This window comes from Coregonus lavaretus, assembly GCF_964263955.1.
Source record: "Coregonus lavaretus genome assembly, chromosome: 29".
Classification (NCBI taxonomy): domain Eukaryota; kingdom Metazoa; phylum Chordata; class Actinopteri; order Salmoniformes; family Salmonidae; genus Coregonus; species Coregonus lavaretus.
In genome coordinates, this window is record NC_140016.1 from 28,109,442 (window position 1) to 28,135,859 (window position 26,418).

At 44.4% G+C, this 26,418-nt stretch overlaps 1 protein-coding gene across 4 annotated transcripts; it reads right to left on the reverse strand.

Annotated features, from left to right (window-relative positions):
• Positions 1–10: 10 nt before the first annotated feature.
• Positions 11–25,632, reverse strand: LOC311105245 (calnexin-like). 4 transcript variants are annotated; one of them, XM_084147330.1, is made up of 14 exons: positions 25,586–25,632; positions 18,846–19,076; positions 17,702–17,775; positions 17,295–17,353; positions 16,810–17,033; positions 16,411–16,603; positions 15,888–16,077; positions 15,548–15,661; positions 14,631–14,787; positions 14,042–14,257; positions 3,710–3,829; positions 3,424–3,544; positions 3,066–3,225; positions 11–2,873 (listed from the first exon to the last, which is right to left on the reverse strand). In XM_084147330.1, the coding sequence occupies exons 2-13, from the start codon at positions 19,071–19,073 to the stop codon at positions 3,077–3,079; spliced, it is 1,845 nt and encodes a 614-aa protein (XP_084003456.1). In that variant the 5' UTR covers positions 19,074–19,076; positions 25,586–25,632; the 3' UTR covers positions 11–2,873; positions 3,066–3,076. The 4 variants fall into 4 exon arrangements, with proteins under 4 accessions (XP_084003456.1, XP_084003454.1, XP_084003455.1 ...); XM_084147328.1 differs by having other exon boundaries at positions 3,092–3,225; positions 25,586–25,631; XM_084147329.1 differs by having other exon boundaries at positions 759–2,873; positions 3,092–3,222; positions 25,586–25,623.
• Positions 25,633–26,418: the final 786 nt, after the last annotated feature.

The following is a 26,418-nucleotide window of genomic DNA, read 5'->3' on the forward strand; positions in this document are numbered from 1 at the left end:
GGGCTCCCAGTGAGTTTCCATTAGGCCTTTTTATTCATCGAAACAAATGGCATCCCCATTCATAGATGACTGCATTTACAATACACATGGGTCAGAGGAGCAGTCCCTATTCACACAATGGCTATTCGTGATCACAGTATTTTTAAAAAGCCACCACTAATTAACATTCATCCTTACCCATGTGAGATTTAATCTCAACCAAAATTCCCTTTTATAGGTTCTTCAATCTCTAGTGGACAGAATTAATTTAGGTTAAACCTAGTCATTTCGGTGACCCATCAGAGACTAAGTTCACACACAGGAAAGCTTATGTCAGAGGTACGTAAGGTACACAGTACAGTGCACTGTTCAGTCTAGGAGTCTTATCTAGGCAGAACCAAAAGGGGAAAAGCACAATTAAAACCTTGACTAAATTTAAAATATTTTTTGAAGCCAGAAAGAGTAAAGGAGAAATGCATGTCCTTAACATTTTCAAAAAGGGTCATTTTCTTCAAACAAAAGTACAAAACAAAGAGAAAGAAATGGCTGGTTAGGTTACAGTGCAGTGGGAACTAACTACCTCACATACCCTACCTATGTCACAGGTCATAGGTCATTTCCACAATAAGAATAAAGATAATTAGAAATTCTAGAGAAAGACCTCAATTTCCTCTGGAGGCGGAAGCTGTACATGCCATCTCAATTTCAGGGGGATGACAATCCCCCCGCCACACAAAACCATGAGACCAATACAGGAAAAACATTGCCCAGCTCCAATCTCTTAGTCAGATATATTTTTATTTCTGTTTTGTAAGTAACATCATAGCAAGTTTTACATCTCCCCCCCACCCTCCAACATGTACTGTAGTAGATACATAGATTAATGACCAATCAACCTACTGCACTCATCACCCAATCACATGCAGCTTAGTTTGTCGGGAGAACCAATCCGCATTCACCTTGGTCGCTCAGAGACACCATGACACACAAACGCCGGAAAAGAGAAGAATGGCATTCCAAACACGACTGACTGACACCACTAAGGAATCTGAGAGCACAAAACTTTAATGGGATCCATGCAAACATAGACAGCAACAGCTAATTACCTGGTATATGAGTGTGTGTGTGTGTGTGTGTGTAAATGTTTACGTTTGAGTCTTACCTTGAACAGTGCAAACTCTTTTTACATGGGGCAAACCTCTAATGGTTTTTGACTTTCAATGTTTTTTTAGGAAGTTCTAAAAACAGAGTGGACAGGTTCACCTGAACGTAAGTAAGAAATATGGGACTTAAAAAGACTGTAATCCACAGATAGGTACCGGCTACTGAGCAGTCTCAATGTTTTCTTCTTAGCGCCTTTTTCATGTTGTATGGGGTAAGTTTAAGATACCAATGAATCATGCAGTGAGAAAGTAGTAAGGCGGGAAGCTTGTTTGACACCCTGAGAGTACTCTTTACGACTCTTGTAAAAGAGTCAGACTGTCATGAGAAACATAAAGAGTACAATTCTGAAAGATATGTGTTAAATTCTGCTGCTGCTGCTTTTGACTCAGGAAATGCAGTCATAGGATGTGCTTATTCATCTACCAATAGCTAGGCGGGAGACTGATTCATCCCACCAATGAGGGAGGAGGCTGCACGAGCTGGTCACCAGTCTGACAACCTTGACTCCCCTAGAAGCCAGCCGGCAACCAAAATTCATCTATAGGAGTACCAGCTTTTCTTTTCTCTTCTCCCTCACACATGTTACTGTACACGTACACTACATCCCTACATTATCTATCAAGACCAGAGAAAAAAACAAAAACATTAATTGAATCAAAAATAAAATAAAAAGCCATGTATATAGTATTAAAAAAGGTCACAGTACATTCACAGAAAAAATAAATTCGGCAAACCTTGCTCTCTAAGACTGTGTAAGGCAGCGTATTCTAACCTACTGAAACCCACTTACCAGGCACTCTCTCTTCCTCTGCTTCAAACTTTGCCCGCCCCATGGTTCTGTGGGGAATTGAGCATGTGCAATGGATCCCCCCCACTCCCATCTTCATCGTAGTAGGAACAACTCGAGAGGGGTCTTCCTACAACCAAAACACTTTAAAAAACATGGTGGAAGCCACATGGAATGAAACGTTGAGACCTGTGCATCATGGGAAAATGAGTCTCTTGAAACCCCCCAAAAACACAACTGCGGTGTTATAACCAGACAATAAGACATCCAAATGCCATGTTTTTTTTCTTTGTCGACCCTCAACAGAAATGTTAATGCTACGTCCATCTACCCCTCTCACACATACAAAACGCATGGGACTGTTAAACTGGACCAAGCAAGAAGACATCGAGAGGGAGAATGGCTAAAACCTACGAGCTGTAGTGTTGCCCAGAACCGTCGGTTGATAAATACTGTCTAGATCTGCGAGATGGATGGATGGATGGGGTGCTGACTAGCGGGAGCAAAGGGTGTTGGAGGTGTAGGTTTGAGTGAGGTGGGGTCCCTAGGTTAATGTCTGCTGCACTGTTACAGAATGGTATGGGAAAATCGGTTTTTATTCTTTCTTTTTTCTTCACTGTTCAAAAAAACTAATCAGTCTTCATCACCACCATACTGGAATCATCGTCGTCCATATTGGGAGGCAGTCATGATTGTTTTCTGTTGATCCTGACAAGAAAGATGGTGGTCTAGTTGGGTTGGCTTCATCGCCCCAGGAGGTGGAGAATCGGGAGGGCCCAGGGGGGAAAGATGGGAAGAGACTGGAAGGGTGGGTGGGGTTAGGGAGTGACCCTGGGTCAGGGCTGTTGGTTTTAATCAGAGATCCAGGGTTGTGAAAGCCACATCAGTCCTTTCTCAATTTCCTGTTTCTGGGGGACCTTCTGAGGAGGTCATCTTCTTGTTTCTGGAGAGGGCGGAAAGGAGAGGGTGCTTTGGGTTACACACAAGCCATAATAGTCTCCATTCTGAACGATAAAGTATACAATCAACACAGCTCTTTTACATCAGCAGTTGTCAACAAAGTGCTGTTACAGTTCTTTTTCTACACAAGCGGTAAGCTCTGATTTCTAGTCACGACGAACCACATCATGCTCACCAAGTCATGCCTTACTGTCCCCGTACCTCTTCAGTGACTACTTCTTCCTCCTCCTCCTCCTCCTCCTCCTCCTCCTCCTCTTCTTCTTCTTCCTCCTCCTCATTTACTTCCTCTTTCTCTGCAGGGCTGTCTTCTGCATCACTCTTCTTCTCTGCTGCTGCTATGGAAACCAACAAACAAAGTCAGCATTTACTGAGAAAGGCTGACTTGTTGCTCTTGCATTGTGAAATACCCTCAGGTGATGCACGACAGCACACACTAAAATAAATGTCAATTACACACACTGTCTAGACATATTTGTGATGCTACATCAGGAGAGGAGAGGGGAGGGGGGGAGAAATGGTGACAGAGTTCTTACCTGGCTGGCTCTTCTCCTCCTTGACTTGGTCTTCCTCAGCCTTCTCCTCCACTTCCTCCTCCTTCACGTCTGGCTGGGGCTCGTCCGTCTTCTTGTAGTCGGCTGCGGCTGGAGCCTTCTTCTGTTGGGAGAGAGAAAATATACACATTAACACAGATCAAAACATTATCTCTGATGATAGTAGTCATCCATAACCATGCATAGGTAAATGTGTGTGGGGGGGGTGGACACTTGAGACCATTGAGATGCAACCTTTGATGGTCTGTGGTCACAGTGTGGTCCTCACCTTTCCGGTGCAGCAGAAGACGATGATCAGGACGAGGGGCACGGCTACGATCAGCACGTAGACCACCCACAACCAGGGACGCTCGTCAGCTGCGGTCATAATCTGGTTCACAAGCCCGGGCTAGAGGGGAGAACACGGTAACGCAAATGGTCAGGATCTGGGAACCATCGACCACAACTTGTTTGTAACAACATTGCTGGTATAACAAAGTTTTATGGGTCCCTGAGAAATGGTCGGAACACATACACTACCAGTCAAAAGTTTGGACACACCTACTCATTCAAGGATTTTTCTTTATATTTACAATGTTTTACATCGTAGAATAATAGTGAAGACATCACAACTATGAAAGAACACATATGGAATCATGTAGTAACCAAAATTAAGTGTTAAACAAATCAAAATATATTTTATATTTGAGATTCTTCAAATAGCCACCCTTTGCCTTGATGACAGCTTTGCACACTCTTGGTATTCTCTCAACCAGCTTCATGAGGTAGTCACCTGGAATGCATTTCAATTAACAGGTGTGCCTTGTTAAAAGTTAATTTATGGAATTTCTTTCCTTCTTAATGCGTTTGAGCCAATCAGTTGTGTTGTGACAAGGTAGGGAGGGTATACAGAAGACAGCCCTATTTGGTAAAAGACCAAGTCCATTTATGGCAAGAACAACTCAAATAAGCAAAGAGAAACGACAGTCCATCATTACTTTAAGACATGAAGGTCAGTCAATACGGAACATTTCAAGAACTTTGAACGTTTCTTCAAGTGCAGTCGCAAAAACCATCAAGCGCTATTATTAAACTGGCTCTCATGAGGACCGCCACAGGAATGGAAGACCCAGAGTTACTGCTGCTGCAGAGGATAGGTTCATTAGAGTTACCAGCCTCAGAAATTGCAGCCCAAATAAATGCTTCACAGATTTAAAGTAACAGACATCTCAACATCAACTTTTCAGAAGGGACTGTGTGAATCAGGCCTTCGTGGTCGAATTGCTGCAAAGAAACCACTACTAAAAGACACCAATAAGAAGAATAGACCTGCTTGGGCCAAGAAACACGAGCAACGGACATTAGACCGGTGGAAATGTGTCCTTTGTTATGGAGTCCAAATTTGAGATTTTTGGTTCAAACCGCAGTGTCTTTGTGAGACGCGGTGTGGGTGAACGGATTATCTCCGCATGTGTAGTTCCCACCGTAAAGCATGGAGGTGGTGGTGTTATGGTGTGGGGGTGCTTTGCTGGTGACACGGTCTGTGATTTATTTAGAATTCAAGGCACACTTAACCAGCACGGCTACCACAGCATTCTGCAGTGATACGCCATCCCATCTGGTTTGGGCTTAGTGGGACTATCATTTGTTTTTCAACAGGACAATGACCCAACACACCTCCAGGCTGTGTAAGGGCTATTTGACCAAGAAGGAGAGTGATGGAGTGCTGCATCAGATGACCTGGCCTCCACAATCCCCCGACCTCAACCCAATTGAGATGATTTGGGATGAGTCAGACGGCAGAGTGAAGGAAAGGCAGCCAACAAGTGCTCAGCATGTGGGAACTCCTTCAAGACTGTTGGAAAAGCATTCCAGGTGAAGATGGTTGAGAGAATGCCAAGAGTGTGCAAAGCTGACATCAAGGCAAAGGGTGGCTATTTGAAGATTTTCAAATATATTTTCATTTGTTTAACACTTTTTTGGTTACTACATGATTCCATATGTGTTCTTTCATAGTTTGTCTTCACTATTTTCTACAATGTAAAAAACTTTTAAAAAATAAAGAAAAACCCTTGAATGAGTAGGTGTGTCCAAACTTATGACTGGTACTGTAAGTCCTAACTAAAGTCTTGCCTATTCTGTGAGACCGTTTCGTAGCAGTGACAATGCACGGGAGGGTGTGCGTCCCAATTACATGCATATGGCAGATCTGAGACAAGCATTTCCATATTAATAGTGACAGCCAACTGCCCCGGCAGCGCTACCGGTGTAAAACCAACTGATCCGTAGAGCAAAAAATTAGGCAGTGGAATTCTCAGCGAACTCCGTGGTTCACTGTGAGTGGTATGTACAGTGCCTTCTGAAAGTATTCATACCCCTTGACTTATTCCACATTTTTGTTAAAGCCTGAATTCAACATGGAATAAATATTGTTTTACACATCTACACACATTGAATGACAAAGTGAAAACATGTTTTTAGAAATTTTTGCAAATGTATTGAAAATGAAATACATAAATATTTAATTTACATAAGTATTCACACCCCTTAGTCAATACTTTGTAGAAGCAGCTTTGGCAGTGATTACACCTATGAATCTTTCTGGGTAAGTCTCTTAAGAGCTTTCCACACCTGGATTGTGCAACATTTTCCCATTATTCTTTTCAAAATCCTTCAAGCTCTGTCAAATTGGTTGATGATCATTTCTAGATAACAATTTTCAGGTCTTGCAATAGACTTTCAAATAGATTTAGGTCAAAACTGTAACTCGGCCACTCAGGAACATTCACTGTCTTCTTGGTAAGCAACTTCAGTGTAGATTTGGCCTTGTGTTTTAGGTTATTGTCCTGCTGAAAGGTGAATTAGTCTCCCAGTGTCTGGTGAAAAGCAGACAACCAGGTTTTTCTCTAGGATTTTGCCTTTGCTTAGCACCACTCCATTTCTTTTTTATCCTGGAAAAACTCCCCAGTCCTTAACTGTTACATGCATACCCATAACATGATGCAGCCACCACTATGCTTGAAAATATGGAGAGTGGTAGTCAGTAATGTGTTTTATTGGATTTGCCCCAAACATAACACTTTGTATTCAGGACAAAGACTTAATTTGCTTTGCCACATTTTTTGCAGTATTCCTTTAGTGCCTTGTTCCAAACAGGATGCATGTTTTGGAATATCTTTATTTTGTACAGGCTTCCTTCTTGTCACTGTCAATTAGGTTAGTATTGTGGAGTAACTACAATGTTGTTGATCCATCCTTAATTTTCTCCTATCACAGCCATTAAACTCTGTAACTGTTTTAAAAGTCACCATTGGCCTCATTGTGAAATCCAGGAGTGGTTTCCTTCCTCTCCGGCAACTGAGTTAGGAAGGACGCCTGTAGTGACTGGGTGTATTGAATTGTATACACCATCCAAAGTGTAATTAATAACTACACCATGCTCAAAGGGATATTCAGTGTCTGCTTTAAAATATATATATTATTATTCATCTACCAATATATGCCCTTCTTTGAGAGGCATTGGATTGTGGTTGAATCTGTTTGAAATTCACTGCTTGACTGAGGGACCTTATAGATAACTATGTGTGGGGTACAGAGATGGGGTAGTCATTCAAAAATCATGTTATACACTATTATTGCACACAGAGTGAGTCCATGCAACTTATTATGTGAGTTGTTAAGCACATTTTTACTCCTTATTTAGGCTTGAATACTTATTGACGCAAGACATTTCAGCTTTTCATTTGTAATGAATTTGTAATAAATTCAAAAAACTTATTTCCACTTTGACATTATGGGGTATTGTGTGTAGGCGAGTGACAAAAAAAATCTAAATGTTATCCATTTTAAATTCAGACTGTAACACAACAAAATGTGGAAAAAGTCAAGGGGAGTGAATACTTTCTGCAGGCACTGTAGCTAGTAAGGCCGTGTGTGTGCTGCTCTGATGGAGAGAACGTGTGCGAGAGTAAGAGAAAATAGCAAGAAAGATAGGGCGAGAGAGGAAACTGGACAGCAACAGAGCAACAGAGAGAGGAAACTGGACCGCAACAGCGAGAATGAGAGAGCGAAGGAGAGAGAGAGGGGGAGCAGAAAATGAGCAGAGTGCTCAAAACTGAGAGAAAGCGAGAGTGAGGGAATGGGCGGCCTAGCTGTGTAGAGAGAGAGGGCCATTAAGCCCAACATGCCAGGCATCCCAGGAATTCACCTTTAGGAAAAAAGGCAGCATCGGTACCGGGCTGCAGGAATTTTGATGAGGCGGCCAAACTGACGGCTATTCGGCTAATCCCTGGGTACGAGCCACCACCATCCCCCCCTGGACTCACCACAACTCTACCGCTCCACACACACGTGTGACACCTCAACTGCAAAGGAGTGAGACCACCACCTATAGGGTGACCTCAGTGGAAGGTGTCAAATCAAATTTTATTTGTCACATACACGTGTTTAGCAGATGTTATTGCAGGTGTAGTGAAATGCTTGTGCTTCTAGCTCCGACAGTGCAGTAATATCTAACAAGTAATATCTAACAATTTCACAACATATACCCAATACACACAAATCTAAGTAAGGAATGGAATTTAAGAATATATACATATGTGGACAAGCAATGACAGAGCGGCATGGACTAAGATATAGTAGAATATTATAGAATAAGTATATACACATATGAGATGAGTAATGCAAGATTTGTAAACATTATTAAAGTGACTAGTGTTCCATTTCTTAAAGTGGCCAGTGATTTCAATAGGCAGCAGCAGCCTCTAGTGTGCTAGTGATGGCTATTTAACAGTCGGATGGCCTTGAGATAGAAGCTGTTTTTCATTCTCTCGGTCCCAGCTTTGATGCACCTGTACTGACCTCGCCTTCTGGATGATAGCGGGGTGTACAGGCAGTGGCTCGGGTGGTTGATGTCCTTGATGATCTTTTTGGCCTTCCTGTGACATCGAGTGCTATAGGTGTCCTGGAGGGCAGGTAGTTTGCCCCCGGTAATGCGTTCAGCAGACCGCACCACCCTCTGGAGAGCCCTGCGGTTGCGGGCGGTGTAGTTACCGTACCAGGCGGTGATACAGCCCGACAGGATGCTCTCAATTGTGCATCTGTAAAAGTTTGTGAGGGTTTTAGGTGCCAAGACAAATTTATTCAGCCTCCTGAGTTTGAAGAGGCTCTTTTGCGCTTTCTTCACCACACTGTCTGCGTGGGTGGACCATTTAAGTTTGTTAGTGATGTGTACGCCAAGGAACTTGAAGCTTTCCACCTTCTCCACTGCGGTCCCGTCGATGTGGATAGGGGGGTGCACCCTCTTCTGTTTCCTGAAGTCCACGATCATCTCTTTTGTTTTGTTGACGTTGAGTGAGAGGTTGTTTTCCTGGCACCACACTCCCAGAGCCCTCACCTCCTCCCTGTAGGCGGTCTCGTCATTGTTGGTAATCAAGCCTACTACTGTTGTGTCGTCTGCAAACTTGATGATTGAGTTGGAGGCGTGCTTGGCCACGCAGTCATGGGTGAACAGGGAGTCAGGAGGGGGCTGAACACGCACCCTTGTGGGGCCCCAGTGTTGAGGATCAGCGAAGTGGAGCTGTTGTTTCCTACCTTCACCACCTGGGGGCGGCCGTCAGGAAGTCCAGGACCCAGTTGCACAGGGCGGGGTTCAGACCCAGGGCCTCGAGCTTAATGATGAGGTTGGAGGGTACTATGGTGTTGAATGCTGAGCTATAGTCAATGAACAGCATTCTTACATAGGTATTCCTCTTGTCCAGATGGGATAGGCCAGTGTGCAGTGTGATGGCGATTGCATCGTCTGTGGATCTATTGGGGCGGTAAGCAAATTGAAGTGGGTTTAGGGTGACAGGTAAGGTAGAGGTGATATGATCCTTGACTAGTCTCTCAAAGCACTTCATGATGACAGAGGTGAGTGCTACGGGGCGATAGTCATTTAGTTCAGTTACCTTTGCTTTCTTGGGTACAGGAACAATGGTGGCCATCTTGAAGCATGTGGGAACAGCAGACTGGGATAGGGAGAGATTGAATATGTCCGTAAACACACCAGCCAGCTGGTCTGCGCATGTTCTGTGGACGCGGCTAGGGATGCCGTCTGGGCCGGCAGCCTTGCGGGGGTTAACATGCTTAAATGTCTTACTCACGTCGGCTACGGAGAAGGAGAGCCCACAGTCCTTGGTAGTGGGCCGCGTCGGTGGCACTGTGTTATCCTCAAAGCGGGCGCAGGAGGTGTTTAGCTTGTCTGGAAGCGAGACGTTGGTGTCGGCGACGTGGCTGATAAACTCAGTCACCGTTTCAGTGTATTCGTCTAAATTATTTTCGCAAGCTACCCAGAACATATCCCAGTCCGCGTGATCAAAACAATCTTGAAGCGTGGATTCCGTTTGATCAGACCAGCGTTGAATAGTCCTTAGCACGGGTACTTTGTTTGAGTTTCTGCCTATAGGAAGGGAGGAGAAAAATGGAGTCATGGTCAGATTTGCCGAAAGGAGGGCGGGGGAGGGCCTTGTAGCCACCCCGGAAGTTCGAGTACAACAGTCGATATTGTTGATAGAACTTCAGCAGCCTAGTCCTCAAATTTGCTTTGTTAACATCCCCGCCTACAATAAATGCAGCCTCAGGATATGTGGTTTCCAGTTTGCAAAAAGTCCAGTGAAGTTCTTTGATGGCCGTCGTGGTTTCGGCTTGAGGGGGGATATACACGGCCATGACTATAACCAAAGAAAATTATCTTGGGAGATAATACGGTCGGCATTTGATTGTGAGGTATTCTAGGTCGGGTGAACAAAAGGACTTGAGTTCCAGTATGTTACTACAATTACACCATGAGTCGTTAATCATGAAACACACACCTCCGCCCTTCTGCTTCCCGGAGAGATGTTTATTTCTGTCTGCGTGATGCACTGAGAACCCATCTGGCTGGACCGATTTCGACAGAATATCCCCAGAGAGCCATGTTTCCATGAAACAAAGTATGTTACAGGCCTTGATGTCTCTCTGGAAAGAGATCCTTGCCCTGAGCTCGTCAATCTTGTTATCCAAAGACTGAACATTAGCGAGTAATATACTTGGAAGCGGTGGGTGGTGTGCGCGCCTCCTAAGTCGAACCAGCAGGCCGCTCCGAGTGCCTCTCCTCCGCCGGCAATGTTTTGGGTCAGCCGCTGGAATCAGTTCAGTTGCCCTGGGGAGAGCAAACAAAGAATCTGCTTCGGGAAAGTCGTATTCCTGGTCGTAATGCTGGTGAGTTACCGCCGCTCTGATATCCAAATAGTTTTTCCCGGCTGTATGTAATGATACAAAACACATTCTGAGCTAATAATGTAAAAACGAATACATCAAAAATTAAAAATACCGCAAAGTTTCCTAAGAGCTTGTCACGAGGCCGCCATCTTCGTCGGCGCCAGCAAGCTAGCCAGTGTAGGTGTGCGTGTGTGTGTGAAGCAGGGCTACTGCTTCTCAATAGTGCCACAGTTCCAGTTGTAAATTAGGTTCTATGGAACAGTGTACTCTAGCGGTGCAAGTATGCACCAACCACCATGCTAGGCCAGCTCAAGAAGCTTTTCAACTAAAGCTAACTCATTATACAGAGGAGCAGCTGGAGCATGGTGACAGTGACTGTTCCACTGTTACTGCTCAGCCTCTCTCTCTCTCCCCCTAGAACACCACATGTATGTCTGGTTCCACTTAGGGGCGGGGCAGGGAAGGGTTTTCCACAAGTCACACGGAACACAGAGCCAGGATAGCCAGCAGCATTCCTCTGAAGGGTGTGGGGAGTGTGTCTGGTCTGGTGTCCCCATGAGAAGACACAGGCAGAGAAGTTACCACTAACACAGAGACATTTTCTCATCCACTCCTAATGGTTACTGTTAGGATTGGGGGTAGGACGGTCCGTCTCAGCATAGGCGTGCTAATCTAGGATCAGTTTGGCCTTTTAGATTATAATGAATAAGATTAAATGGACAGGAGGGATCTGATCCTACTCAGATAGGGATGGGCAGTTTGTAATTATTTTACTATTCAAATAAATTACATTTTTTCCAATATCCAGATAGTTGAAAAACAATAAAATAAATAAATTGCTATTGACTCTCGACCAATCAGAATGACGCAAATGCACATGGCGGACACACTGTGGACACACTGCTTTTCTCCGGTGGTTTGGCTAACAGTAACAGCGAAAGAGAAGTTCAGATTTTCACCATGACAGAACTCATCCCGTTACAAAAAGTTTTTCTGTTGAGTGTTTTGCATTGATCTGTGTCAGGTGTTGTGGAAACGCCGTTAGGTGAGCATCTGTAATTGCTATTTGAAGTAGGGAAAATAGCATACCGATGTCAGGCCAGCCTGGAGGACTAAATACACAGCAGTACGCTATCACAGCTGTAGCTCAACACACCGTTATAAAAGCTACATTCAAAAGATTGGCGTTTTATTGAATTAAGAATTTCAAACGTCATGTAGGGCCCTAGAAAAATCAGTTATATTTTTTGCCTGTTTCCGTGTAGTTTATTCCTAAATTCGTTTCTCCGTTTTGCTTTTCCAGGTTTCCCCCTGCCTTTTCAGGTTTTCACTCTCAAAATCACACTTTTAAAAAAAATAGAAAAACAACAAAGGAATAGAGTCCACAACCATGCTTAAACCATATCAGGAGACTACTTTTGAGGTCTGGGAAAATGTTGAGAAATGTTGATACCCTTACATTTCAGTGTGCACCTAGAAAGAGGCTTTTGTATAGCGGTGTTTTTGTAATGCACATATTATGGTAGTTTGCTAAACCAATACCCACTGAATTGATGCAAATAATCATGATATCATTCTGCAAGGTAAGCATAGGCTACTTTGTAGTTAATTAATTGAGAAGGTTTTGGGAAAGCCTTTCCATCTACCAGAAGACTTTTCATTAACATCATCGCTAATGGCTACAAAAAGTGGTAAACGTGTCCACAGATTGGGGAAATTCTCATTGCCTCTTCAGAAAGTTACAGGAAATACGAATCACTGATGCATTCGTTTCATGTCTTATGATAAACTTGGGCAAATGTATACATTTTCAATACATTTAGTTGATTGCCTACCAATGTTCAATATATTTTTGAATATTGTTGAATTCCGCTTTAATGTCTGCATTCTGTTATTCCGTCCACGTTATAGGGCCCTAGTCATGGTACATCCTTGGAGGTAAAAATGTCACAAGGATAATTTTAATTTAGACAAAGCTTTTGCATTGTACAAATAGGCCCACAATTTTGTTTCTCCAAAAATGAACACTCACTCAAGTAATCGAATACTAACATCCGTTCGGATATCCGTATATTCGACTATAATGCCCATCCCTACTGTGAGACAATTGATACCTACGGCCCCTGATACTAGGCATGTATACTGAACAAAAATATAAACGCAACATGTAAAGTGTTGGTCCCATGTTCCATACGCACAAAAAGCTTATTTCGCTCAAATTTGTTTACGTCCCTGTTAGTGAGCATTTCTCCTTTGCAAAGATAATCCATCCACCTGACAGGTGTGGGATATCAAGAAGCTGATTAAACAGCATGATCATTACACAGGTGCACCTTGTGCTGGGGACAATAAAAGGCCACTCTAAAATGTGCAGTTTTGTCTCACAACACAATGCCACAGATGTCTCAAGTTGAGGGAGCATGCAGTTGGCACGCTGACTGCAGAAATGTCCACCAGAGCTGTTGCCAGAGAATTGAATGTACATTTTTCTACCAACGTCATTTTAGAGAATTTGGCAGTACATCCAACTGACTTCACAACCGCAGACCACGTGTAACCACGCCAGGCCAGGACTTCCACATCCTGCTTCTTTACCTGCGGGATTGTCTGAGACCAGCCACCCGGACAGCTGATGAAACTGAGGAGTATTTCTGTCTGCAATAAAGCCCTTTTGTTGGGAAAAACATTCTGATTGGCTGGGCCTGACTGCCCAGTGGGTGGGCCTTGCTCCCAAGTGGGTGGGCCTATGCCCTCCAAGTGGGTGGGCCTATGCCCTCCAAGGCCAATGGCTGCGCCCCTGCCCAGTCATGTGAAATCCATAGATTAGGGCCTAATGAATTTATTTCAATTGACTGATCTCCTTATATGAACTGTAACTCAGTAAAATCGTTGAAATAGTTGCATTTATATTTTTGTTCAGTATAGTTGGACAACATCTCACCGCTAGTTAATCTGACTTGACTATTGTTTAGCCCAGAGACTAGAGACCAGAGACTAGAGGCTTGCATCATGTAGAAACAGCAATGCTACAAATATCAGCATTTCTCCCTGGAGAGGTTTGAGTCTCTGGATACAAGGATAGGTCCCTTAGTTCTAGTTGCTGCAAAACAAACTGTCCATTGGGAACTTCATAGATGCAAGAGGAATCCCATGCAAATGAGAAGCTGAAAGTTCTATAGTTAGGATAGAAGTGTGATTAGGAGAGATCTCATGGAACTGCTTGAAATGTCAGATGATTGCGCTGCATATCGTTCCTCATCAAATGTCTGTATATTTTGTGTGAAGAATTTGAGAAGTTTTATCAACTAGTCATGAAGCCTCTGTGTGTACCCGTCTCTCTGTGTACCCGTCTCTCTGTGTACCCGTGTGCTATTAAACCCACCTCAGCAGCTCCCTCAGCAGCCTTCTTCAGGCCCCAACCATCGTTGGCCCAGAGATCGGCCGTGTGCCTCTCGTTGGTGATGAAGAAGTTATCAAAGAAGATGTCGCTGGACATGGACCACAGCTCCAGGCCCACGGCGATGAAGGGGGTCATTCTGAAGGGATGGAGGTCCTCGAAGAAGGCCGGGTTGGCGACCTTCCTGGGCTTCCACACACCCTAGGGGAGGAGAGATAGAGAGCACAGTGAGTGGGAGGTACATTGAGGGTACAGGGCACAGTACTGTGAGTTGCATTCATAAACAATTATTTTGGGGAGCCATTTGTAAGTACATACATTGGGATTTCTCTGCAACGAGAGCTCAGTAGTAAAAAAGGGTAGAAGGAGATTGTTTTGAAAGAAAAGAACACAAAGTCACATATGCAAGATAAGAAAAAGTAGGCTCTCAACAATACAAACACAGAATGTGAAAGAGCAAGTGCAACCATTGTGTGTATGTTATTTAGGCTCCACACTGCACTGGGGTAAAACATTTTCCTAAAGTGGCTGATGCTTTGGTATATGGTACAGGTTGGGAGGTGTGAAGGGTTACCTGGTAGTTGGGATTGTCGATCATGGGGGCCTTCCACTTGCCCTTGTAGCTGGGGTTGTCAATCATGGGCCGTTGCCAGGCGCCACAGCCAGGGGCGGTCTCACAGAGGGCGTTAGGGACCTGAGGGGCCTCCCACTCACCATCCATATCCTCATCCCTGGAGAAAAAGACAGAAAGTTATGAAAACATCACAGATCACAATACAGACGACGCCATACAGTGTACAAAATGATGATATACGGTTACAAGTTACTGTAGGTGTGAGAAAGCAAAAGAACACAAAAAATATCCAACTGACAGAACGAGAAGGCATAAGTGACAAATAACAGCATTTAAGAAGACCTCTAAAAAGGGGTCATTAGCCGTCCCCTCCACCATCTCTTTTTCCTCCCTCTTCCTTTTCTATCTATCCCCTTTATCCACTGTGTCCCGTTCCTCTAGCTCTTCTCTGGGTGCCCTAATTTAATTTCCGCCACAGACACAGAAGTGAGACATCAAAGACAGTGACAGGGGAGCTCTTCAGAGCCCAAAAAAAACAGGCCTGGCTGTCCTGAGGCAAAGCGCGCCGTGTGATATTAGCTCCTCTCACCAGGAAGCCCGCTCTCTCCACAGTGAAGAGGAGGAGCCGCCGCAAACACTAGCAATTCGCTTCCAAGAAATGAGAGGGCTAAACCAGATAAGGATACACCATGAGGGGACAGAGAAGACAGAGGGGGGGTAGTAGAGTGGTAGATGAAGGGCAGAGAGTAGGAGAGAGAGATGGAAGGGAGGGGGCGAAGAATAGAGTGGCAGACGAGGGTAGAGAGAGACAGAGGAGATGGGGAGAGAGAGGAGAGGGGCAGCAGAGTTTGAGATAGTATTAGGGGTAGAGTGGGGATAGGATGAGCGGAAAGGGAGAGTAAAGGTATCGTAGTTACCAGTCCTCGGGCTTGACTGCGTCGGGGTCGCTGGTGTACTCGGACTCATCGTCCAGCCAGCCGTCTGGCTTCACTGCATCCTCATCCGGGATCTGTTTCGGCGCATCCTCATCCCTATGGGACAGGGGAGAAAGTCAGAGGGCACACACACCAACACTCAGGCACATAAGCACACCTGGCATCAGAAATAAAAAAGGTACAACTGTCCACAGGTGACACACAGACATACTTTCCCCAACTACATTTGAAACGCACGTGCACACGCTGTGTAACTTCAACACGTAAGAAAACCTGTCGAAATAGCCCATTTTTCACCCACACTTAAAATGTGCACACTTACCAGTCCTCGGGTTTGACTGCGTCAGAGTCCTGGATCTTGGGCCTCTCGTCCCAGTCCTCTGGCTTGTGGTCGTCGGGGTCCTCGATCTCGGCGGCAGGGTTGATGGGCGGGGTCATGTCCGTCAGCAGGTTACCACTGTTCACCACCGTCTGGTCCACCAGCACCTCAAAGCTGTTGTCTGGGTTCAACACTAGGAGGCAGCAGAGAGAAAGAGAAGAGGTAGGTAGAGATGGTTAGAGGAGTAAAACTGGAAATGACAGAAATGTAACAAGTAGAGTGAACACGATTCCCTAATCTAACTGGCATACAATCATGTGTTCTACACAACACATTTCTATCTGATCGTTATGTGACATTGCACGTGAATAGGCACCAGTTACAGCGGGGGATATGTACTAAACCATTAGCATACCTGATTCATAGAACATGTGAAACTATCTTGTTCACCGTGTTCTCTCCCTAGGCGAGTCTTCTTGTCAGTGTAGTCTAGTAGACCATCGAAGAACATGTTGAACTGTCTTACCCAGTGTGTAAAGGTGGGTCTTCTTGTCGGTGTAGTAGGTGCGCAGGTCTGCGTCGGGCTTCTTGGCGTGCTTCTCCTCATATTCGCCAGTCTTGGGGTTCTTGTGGCGGAAGATGAAGTGCAGCTTGTAGTCCTCGCCACACTTGTCTGGTCCGAACATGATGGTGTAGGGAGTCTTGTCAACAAACTCATCCTGAAGGGCAGAATAACTACATTAACCTCAAGGAGGCGAGTCTACATGCAGATGAATTGGGTAAGAAATATGTTTGTACGGATGAAGACAGCTCGGGTCTAAACATCGTTTTTAATACATAAACACCTTTGGGAGCACGTACAAAGGAAGTCTGCGGTTACATTTGATGTTTTCCATCTTAAATACCACGGTGTGCGTGTTCTTACCAGGTTAAGGTCAGGGGTCTGGGAGAGCAATTTGACGTAGGCACCGCCGCAGTCGATCCCTTGCTGGAAGTTGACCTCATACTGGACGATGAGGGGCTTGGTGTCGAAGATGAAGGGCCTGAGGAGCTGGGCTGAGATTGCGTGGTGCTTGGCACGGGACTTGAGGACCAGGCCCTTGTCTCCGGGCAGCTTGCCGTCCTTCATGTCCTCCACCTCCCATTTACCTGCAAGATGGAGGTCGAATACATAAGTAAAGGAGTGTACTCACTTGATAACTGCCTGAACGGAGCCGAACCTAGGTCGTATTCATTAGGCACTAAACTGAAGAAAATTGACTGAAACGGAAGGACCACCTCAACTTGTCCAATAACACACATTTTTCATTTTAGTTGCAAAATGTTTTGCTAAGTTGTGCCCTAATGAATACTACCCAGAAGAATGTTTTATGTTCCAATGTGTCAGCGAGGACTTGTCTTGGTGCCTACCGTCATACTTGGCGATATCCTCGTCAATGTCCTCCTTCTTGGCCTTTGAAAGGACCCAGCTGAAACAAAACAGGAAAAGCGAGATTACTTGAGAATCAACTAAACACGGTTGCACCTGGACACGATAGGGGCAGCCCCTGGGGGAATGGACTAGGCGCTGGGTTCGTGTTTATCCTTCGAAAAAGTCAAAATAGCAGCTGGTCCTACAGTGTGACACATGAAAAGAAGAGACAAGACACAGTTTATAACACCTAGGCTATTTCGTTTCAGGGCAGCATGTTTGAATATCATATCTTCTCTGATATAGACTTCATTTGTATAATAAATTATATAACGGCGCCTGCTTTTAACAGCACTGTTTGTAAAGTTGAATTTAAAAAACTCAGGGGAAGCCAATGAGTGCTCACCTGTCAAGGGTCCCCCTGTCAAAGGACTCGGCGAAGAAGTGTTCCCCCATGGGCTCGGGCGCTTTGTAGGTCACCTAGAGAAGAGCAGAGAGGGGTCAGTGGTTCACTGGGTCAGCTCTTCCACTAACTGGCTCCAGATAAGAGGAGTTTAGTGTGCCAACCAGGCCACTTGTAGGGGTGTGTGTCCTATGCAAGAGCAATGGGAGGACATAGGTCAGCCAGATAGTAAACCTTCATGTCGCATTGCTAGTCAACGCATCTCCCAACGCATCTTATTTTTTTTTAAATGTCTCCCTGCCTCCACTGATGTCAGGCTAGTGAGCTATTCACCACTGGCTCTGGCCAAACGTTACGCTATGCCCACGGACGTTAGTTTCTTCTCCGCAGTGAGTATGGATCTGAGTACCTGCCCGAACCTTTACCGATGTGAACACATTCGGGGAGGTCTGATTGGTCCAGAAACCGATGGATTGGGCCAGAGCCAGAACACACAAGGGTAAAGTGGCGGTTAGAAAATTCCTCATTGGCTTTGATACCCTGATTGGTTAGAGACGATCCAATCGCTGATTACTTTGTTTTGTACAACACCCCTCACGCCCCTCGTCACCACAGACGACTTCAATGATGGCAGTCTCAGATGAAAATATGTTGCGAACAACAGAGCGGTGGAAGAATTTAGCGTGAGTCGTCAGGCCAATTTACTACTGGAAACTTCTCATCCCTTATGTAGAGATATAACATATAGTTCAAATCAGAGCCTAACTAGTGCAGGGAGGAAGGACACTAAGCAGTCCCGGCACATGCTTAGCCTCTATCATTTGTGGTGGTGTGAATCACATTCATTCCTCCACTCACTCTACAGCCCTTTCACAATGGACATGTGACTACTGAATAGGGGTAGATTGGCTTGTATCTGTGTACAATGCAGACTATCCATGCAGCAAACTAAATGACGATCAATTACTTTGCGAGGGGAACAGTGAGCAGCCACGTAGGCCTAACCTTTTCTCTTTGGCTGTCACAATCTGGGGATGCTAGAATGGAAGATAAGAGCCACGCTTTCTACCAAAACTGGGATTTTTACGACTAAAACCATAACCTTACACACACACTGGTCTAGGTGATTGGGATGGGATAAACTTACTTTAGGGGCTGGAGGTGGTCCTGGGGGCGTGACTGCCTCAACCTCCCCGTCCAGAAGCTCCTCCCCGAGGCCAAGCTCCTCCATCTCGTCTTCCACGTCCATGTCGCCCCCCATCTCCATGATAGGCTCGTCGTCGTCGTCCTCCTGGTGGGCGGTCACCGTGGTCAGTAGCAGTGTGGCGCACAGGCCCACGGCCAGCAGCAGAACATACCTCGTCTTCAGCTCCATAGTCTAAGGGAGAGAAGAGAGAGCAATTAATAAACTAGAAAAGGTACATTTCTTGAAGAAAATGTGCGTTTGCTCGTCAGCTGTCCAAAAGTGTTTTAATAAGAAGTATGGCGGAATAACAGTACACTAATTACTTAGGCTAATTAACAAGTGGGAATATGTTACGGTCTGCATCTACATTCATTTAGATTCCTATTGAATCCCCTCCTTATCCGTTTCAGCTGTTGCATTTGGCATACAGATTCCTAGCCACCTTACCCCGAGGGCTAGGGAGGAGAAGCGGAGCTACAGTAGTATTGCTTAGTTACACCCATCCATATCAAAATGTCTAAGAGTAGAGGCTGATTTCAAACGGTGGTTAAGAGAAAGAAAGATGGAGGCTATTGGTAGAACATGAAAGGTGAAGAAAGGGATGTGATGGAGGAAGGCAAATTACAGCAGTGAGAGTAGAGAAGGCGGCCATTTAATAAAGCATAAACAAGGGGTGAGATGAGAGGAGGGATACAGGAGGGAGAAAAAGAGAAAGAGTCTGCTTGTTGGGGGGGATGGGTGAGCGTCACTGGCCTACATGAGAGACAGTCTAACAGAGACAAAAATATGGTGGCGACTGACAATGCAATCTAGCATCGTCCTCCCAAGTGGCGCAGTGGTCTAAGGCTCTGCATCGCAGTGCTAGCTGTGCCACTAGAGATCCTGGTTCGAATCCAGGCTCTGTCGTAGCCGGCCGCGACCGGGAGACCCACGGGGCGGCGCACAATTGGCCCAGCGTCGTCCAGGTTAGGGGAGGGAATGGCCGGCAGGGATGTAGCGCAGTTGGTAGAGCATGGCGTTTGCAACGCCAGGGTTGTGGGTTCGATTCCCACGGGGGGCCAGTATGAAAAAATAAAAAAATAATGTATGCACTCACTAACTGTAAGTCGCTCTGGATAAGAGCATCTGCTAAATGACTGGTATAGGTGGTACATGCAGGAATCAAAACCACAACCCTGGTCTTATAAGCACTATGATTAAAAGCTCCTGGAACCAGATTGACCATTAGTACTACTACTAGGCTCCCTCCTAATGTTCTAAACATTTTCTCCTTTCCATGCCTACTGAACGCACACACCCTCCGACTGTTGCCAGGCATATGGTCTACATGGCGTTACCCAGTGCCTCACTGGCACCCATTGCCATAGTGACGAGCCTGAGGGATATGCAGCCTCAGCCCCTTCCCCTAATGAGATTAGGTCCAATGAGATTACACTAGCGTAACACACACACATGGAGTTTACACACACACACACACACACATTTACCTTTCATATTATTCACAGGCAATTTACTCAACACCATACAAACAATTTAGGACAGACGGTGTGCACACAGACGGTGTCCGTTCCTCCGACACTATCCCAAATCTAATTGAGAGGGCTGGATAGGTGTTTAAGCAATATGGCAAATATTCTGCCTAACCATCAGAAGGCAAGGTGGAACTATTACAATGTTTCTTACACCTATCCAATCAACTTATATATTCAGAAACACCTAGGGGGCAAGGATCGATTTGGGATTGGGTCTTTGTCTTCTCTAAGATAAAATCAATGAGATTGCAATCTGTTATAATTCCACCCTACTCTCAACCCTCGGCATGTTCTGATACCATTAGCCAAATAAGTGGGGCTGGGTACGGAGTGAGGGAGGATGTAATAATAATAAATAATAATATGCCATTTAGCAGACGCTTTTATCCAAAGCGATTTACAGTCATGTGTGCATACATTTTTACGTATGGGTGGTCCCGGGGATCGAACCCACTACCCTGGCGTTACAAGCACCATGCTCTACCAATTGAGCTACAGAGGACCACAATTACCATATGCAGTACAGACAACTGATATCTAGGCCATATTTTATGACTACAATATAATTTGATATCAATTAATAATTTAAAGGGCTTCTAAGTCTATTAACACACTAACCAAAGTTACCAACTGTCTTTTTGTCATTAACGCATTACTGTACATACCATGAACATAGCAGACTGTTCCGCTAATGAGCTTAACCCCACACGGGATTAACGTCCGTAGCCACACCGGCTAACGCTTCCCATTGCATAGCACAGTCATGCTAGTTTAGCAGAGTGGCTATTATCAGGCCAAGATGACCATAATGCTCTACTTTCCACATGGCATTTGGATTAACAATGTATCCAATACCCTATGTAGCATATCTATAGCAGGTTTTCCGTTAGCCGGTAAAGCCGGCTTTTGGCAACAAAAAATAAATAAATCGATACATAGGGAGAAGAAAAAAAATCCCATTGCAAAACAATACTTTTTTGCCTATTAATTTATGGAAATACCAGTCGATGTTAATACATTTGACTGGACACGCTTATCGGTTTATAGGTTATAATTTGCATCATTTTGTGGATTTAGAGGCTTGTGTGTTACAGAGGTTACAGCCGTTGACCCCGGCACACATATGCCAGAGTCGGCATGAGTTCGAATCCGGCCCACTGCCCTTTGACTCACCCTGCCCATATATTCCCCATCTTTTCAACACTTTCCTATCTTCTTATCTCAAAAAAATTTACAAAGTGAGCGGGACTGCCCCACTGCTTTAAAAAAAATTGCTTAAAATTGAGTGGAATGCTTCCCATTCGCCATTCAAGTGCAACATTAGCCAGGCTTCAGCGCGTCACACACCACTTTGCTATGAACACCAAATGCAGAACGCATTTTGGAGAAAAAACACTACTTAATTGTTTGAAACCTGAACGTTTTACTTCATATTATGTCTTTCCTCGCTTCAAAGTAAAAGCCGACCATAGAAACTTGGAGGCAATAATTTTACAAAGACTTCCATATGCCATTGAAACCAGTGGTCTATTTCTCTCATGTTCTATTGGTTTTAAAATCAACTTTCTTTCATTGTCCAGTAGCCAAAGGCACAATCCTAGTCATATTAGCAACCCATGCTAGTTGCTGCATCTTTAGATATCCCCTCTCAAAACTTCTAATGGATATTTTAATCTCTGTGTGGTGCGCTTTTGACAACAGTGTTTTTCCACTAATTGCATTATGAAACGAACATTCGCGCGTAACCTACTTCGTTGTGTGCATTGCTGTGCTTATAATGTGAAGAAATAGTTTAGTAACATTCTAAGCTAAACGTTCTGATCTGTTGCATCAACCTCATTGCTTTTTAAAGTTTATTGTTATGTAGCCTAGGCCTACTGGTTGTATCTCCCACAACTGTCCCAGAGGCCATTTCTTTCTCGCGCAGAACGACAAGCTGACCAATAGAATAGGTAAACTTTTATGGGGGATATTAGGTTAGTGATTTTGCTGTTTGTTCCTCGTCTTGTTGGCTGAGGAACAGTAACTGTGGCAGTTATTGTAAAATGGTAAAAGTTTGCATTGGAATTCAGTAAGAAGGACACACGCCATTGCATCCTGGAGTTGTATGTTCTGTTAAGATAAATAACCATCATCTAAATGTGATTTCTGTCATTCTGTAAACTGTGGGTGGACACCCTAATCAGGTTACGCAACCAATGCATATGGGTCCAGTACATTTCTCAAATGTCTTAAATTAAAATGCTGCCGGTCAAAATGTCTGCCTTAATTAAGGGATTGTGGTCACTGGAGATGCCTTTAAGGTAGGGGTGAGAGATATACACCCCCCCAGCCAACTCCTATCTGTCCGGAACGGTAACCAGGGCGCTACCCCCAAGGGCATGTCACCTCTAGAGCCAGGTCCCCTAGGGAGTGTCCTGAGTGGATAAATCCAGGGAGCTGCAAACACAACATATGCGTGTGTGTACAGAGCCTGATGCTGACTATCACAAGGAAAAGCCATCACAGAATAAAGTAGTAGCCTATTTCAGTGTCATATGAAGGCCTGAGTGTGTCATTGTCCATTGACAATTTCTTATTCAGGAGAGCTCTCAGCTGGCTAAATTTAGTCCACACACTGTCAGCATTCTATTTCAGTAGGCTAATGCGGATAAGATTTTCCAACCTCCCCAAAAAGGCTATGCATTAATATATCTAGGCAGGCTATATCTAGGCTATCTAATATATCTTGAGCACATTGACAATACACATTAACGAGACAAACTTCAGTGACCACATGGGTTTGCCGTGCCAGTGCCGGAGGAGAAATGAATCTAAAACTTCACAACTTTTCATAGAATAGAAAAGAGGAACAGCTCCAGGCCAGGTGACAGTGCTGGTGGTTTCTACACGACGGCTGGTGTGTTCTCCAATAGAGGATTCTGCCATGCGTCTGTTTGTACACTGTGACTAGGGTGTTTTCCCTGCAACAAGTCAGGCTGCCAACAGAGAAGGGATAACCAGAGGGGAGCTCACCACCAAAGCACCATGCACGTAACTTGACGATCAACTGACCGAGTGTGAGCGTGAGGGTTGAGATACAGGACTTATGGGGGTGGGTGAGGTAAAGGAGTTGTTGTTGACACGCTAGGCCCACATTCAGCTCTCTGTTTTGTGGGACATAGGAGCTGGAAGGGTGGCTGCCACCTGGGGGGGTAGGGCAAATCCGAGGTGCCTTGTGGGCCAGGGGTGGTGGCTGGGAGGGCCGGAGGGAAAAACGTGAGAGGAGTGCCAAATTTCACTTCCTCACCACAAGCTGAAGACATCATGGGGCAAACAAAACAAACCAACACACTGACACACACAGGAGGGGAGACAGGGGAGGCCTAGTTGTGCTGCCAAGTGGACACCCTTCCCCCATTCACATCATGCCTCAGTGGTCACATGTATTCAAGTGAGGGACTGAGCAGATACGAGGGGGAGGGGACAGTAGAGTAATCAATCAGTGCTCAATCAACACATCAAAGAGTATTATCAGCCAGCCAGTCTTCTGAATTCATTCCATTTAGTTCACTGTAGGGATCTAAGTGTGGGTGTGCAGTGGGTTTAAGCAGATTGGGTCCTTATCCTATGACCCTCATGTGCCTTGTGGGGGTCTTGACTGTCTCAAAGAGAGAATGGAAGATGTAAGACTAAATAAAAGCAAATATATTTTCAAGCATGCGAGTAGGTAGCTTAGTGGGTAAGAGCGTTGTGCCAGTAACCGAAAGGTCGCTGGTTCTAATCCCAGAGCCGACTAGGTGAAAAATCTGTTGATGTGCCCTTGAGCAAGGCACTTAACCCTAATTGCTCCTGTAAGTCGCTCTGGATAAGAGCGTCTGCTAAATGACTAAAAATGTAAAATGTAAATGAGTCTATTGTACCATTCAACATTAGTTGCTAGATTAGGTCAACAAGAGGAGAGTGGGTTAAAGGTGCAATCATCTTGTCAACATGTACAATTAAAATGTAACAGCTCTTCATGTGACCATAAATGAGAAGTCATTATTTAACGATGGGTAAATAATGAATGTCCAACTTCCCATTCAGATAAATAAATAATTTCCATTTATCACTAGAAGAAAATTTACATTTCTCAGATAGCTAGCTAAAAATGTGTAAACCATTCAATAAGATGACACACGCCAATTCCTTTATTCAGATGTGCAAACTCTTAAAGCCACATTTCCAAGAGGGTGTTGAATGACCATTATCTACGTAGCTGTTGCACTTTCCCGTTAAATTCATTGGAGGAAGTGGGTTTTAAAAACTGGTCAGACTTCTATGAGTTTCATCACCACCAGTAATACCCGTTTCCATGTGGCCATTCCTACAAGCAGGTTCATGTAACTCCTAAAGGAAATTATTTCAAATACAATAACTATCTGTAGCTAGTTCCTCATCTCGATAACCCCCTATTTGATGTGAGTAGGCCTTGTCGCCCACTACCATACAACACAGGCAAAGAGATTACAATGACCAAACTAAAAAGGACATAACGTTACAGGTAGGTCATTAACGTTAGGGCACAACGCTTCATGAGTCCATTCATTCATTTACTTGTGCTCGAGATTTAAATATAGCCATCACGACTGATATTTCTTTCTGATAATATACCTGCGTCATTTTTGTTACACAAACGTTCTGACATTTGCACACTAAGGCAATACTTGTCAATTTCCTTACTTTAGTTCGAGGCCGGTATTTTGTTATCCACTTATTAGGTGACATTAGATGGATGCAGCCGTGTATTCTTGCCTACAGTAGCTAGCTGACTAAAACACTTTCAAAATGTCTTAGCTAAGTAGACAATGAAAAAACGTCGGCAAAAGGGACACGAGCAATTGTGTGCAACTGCCAGAAGTGTTGCATGACAACACAGACGTGAATTTGTTGGCTAACAGTAGCTATCTTTATTACTAACTAGTTAGCTAAATTAGCTTACTAAATAGCTGGCCTGTCAGCTATTCACCAGTCCAAGCTAAGACCACGCATCGGTTCTCGAGCTTATTCATTAAGATAAATAATACAGTTAAAAGATACTGGACAGTATTGCATGCAACGGAACAAGTTATGTAAATGTAGACTGAAAGAATAATTTAGCGATGTAGCTATATTTGAAATAAGTGACATTTGTTCGTCATTACGTACCTCCTGCTTTCGATGTGACACCTTGAACTACAGCGGGATCACGTGTGATTTTGGGGCATGCACTCTGGATTAGTAGCCCCACCTTCTTCAATTGCTTATTGGTTGCTGAAGTGAAAATGTTGCCGTTTTCCGGGAAGTTTAAGAATTGGATTGCTTGTGCTACACGTCAATCACAGTATATGGTCTCCGCCCCCAATCCTAACACCGTGGACGGCGATGATTTGTCCAGCTGTAAGAGGAAATGCATGCTGATTGGCTATAGTACGACAGGGTTTCCACTAGCTAACACAGCCACAAAGTAAGATTCCACAGCCACAAAGTCTAAATTGGCTACAAAAAAATTGCTTTTGGTCTTCATTTGAGGTTAGGGTTAGGCATAAAGCAGGGTTCTTCAATTCCGGTCCTGGAGGGCCGAAACACCTCTGTTTTTCATCCTCTCCTTCTAATCAGGGGCTAATTCAGACCTGGGACACCAGGTGAGTGCAATTAACTACCATGTAGAAATAAAAAACAGAAGTGTTTCTGCCCTCCAGGACCGGAATTGAAGAACCCTGGCATAATGTTATCCATAATTATGACTTTGTGGCTGCGTTAACTAGTGTTCATTAGTGACGACCATAAGACAGGGCAAACATATTTATTATAATAATAATGCAGGGACAGCGTTTACTGATGATTGATGACATTTTGTAGTGTATCATCAATTAATGATTTATGCACTTTGTGAAGTTGGCTAGAGCCGAAGCAAATTAAAAGAAGAGGTGTGAGTGAAACAGTAAAATATAAATAATTGATCAACTAGAGCACCGATTTGATCATTCCGAATGTTAGGC

Bases quoted from the DNA above. Each gene is read 5' to 3' on its own strand.
- LOC311105245 (XM_084147328.1), bottom strand. From the start codon at position 19,073: ATGGAGCTGAAGACGAGGTATGTTCTGCTGCTGGCCGTGGGCCTGTGC. The intron at 17,034-17,294 runs GTAGGCACCAAG...TCCATCTTGCAG, and splicing joins GGATATCGCCAAGTATGACG to GTAAATGGGAGGTGGAGGAC. The intron at 3,545-3,709 runs GTGAGGACCACA...CTCTCCCAACAG, and splicing joins TCTTCTGCTGCACCGGAAAG to AAGAAGGCTCCAGCCGCAGC.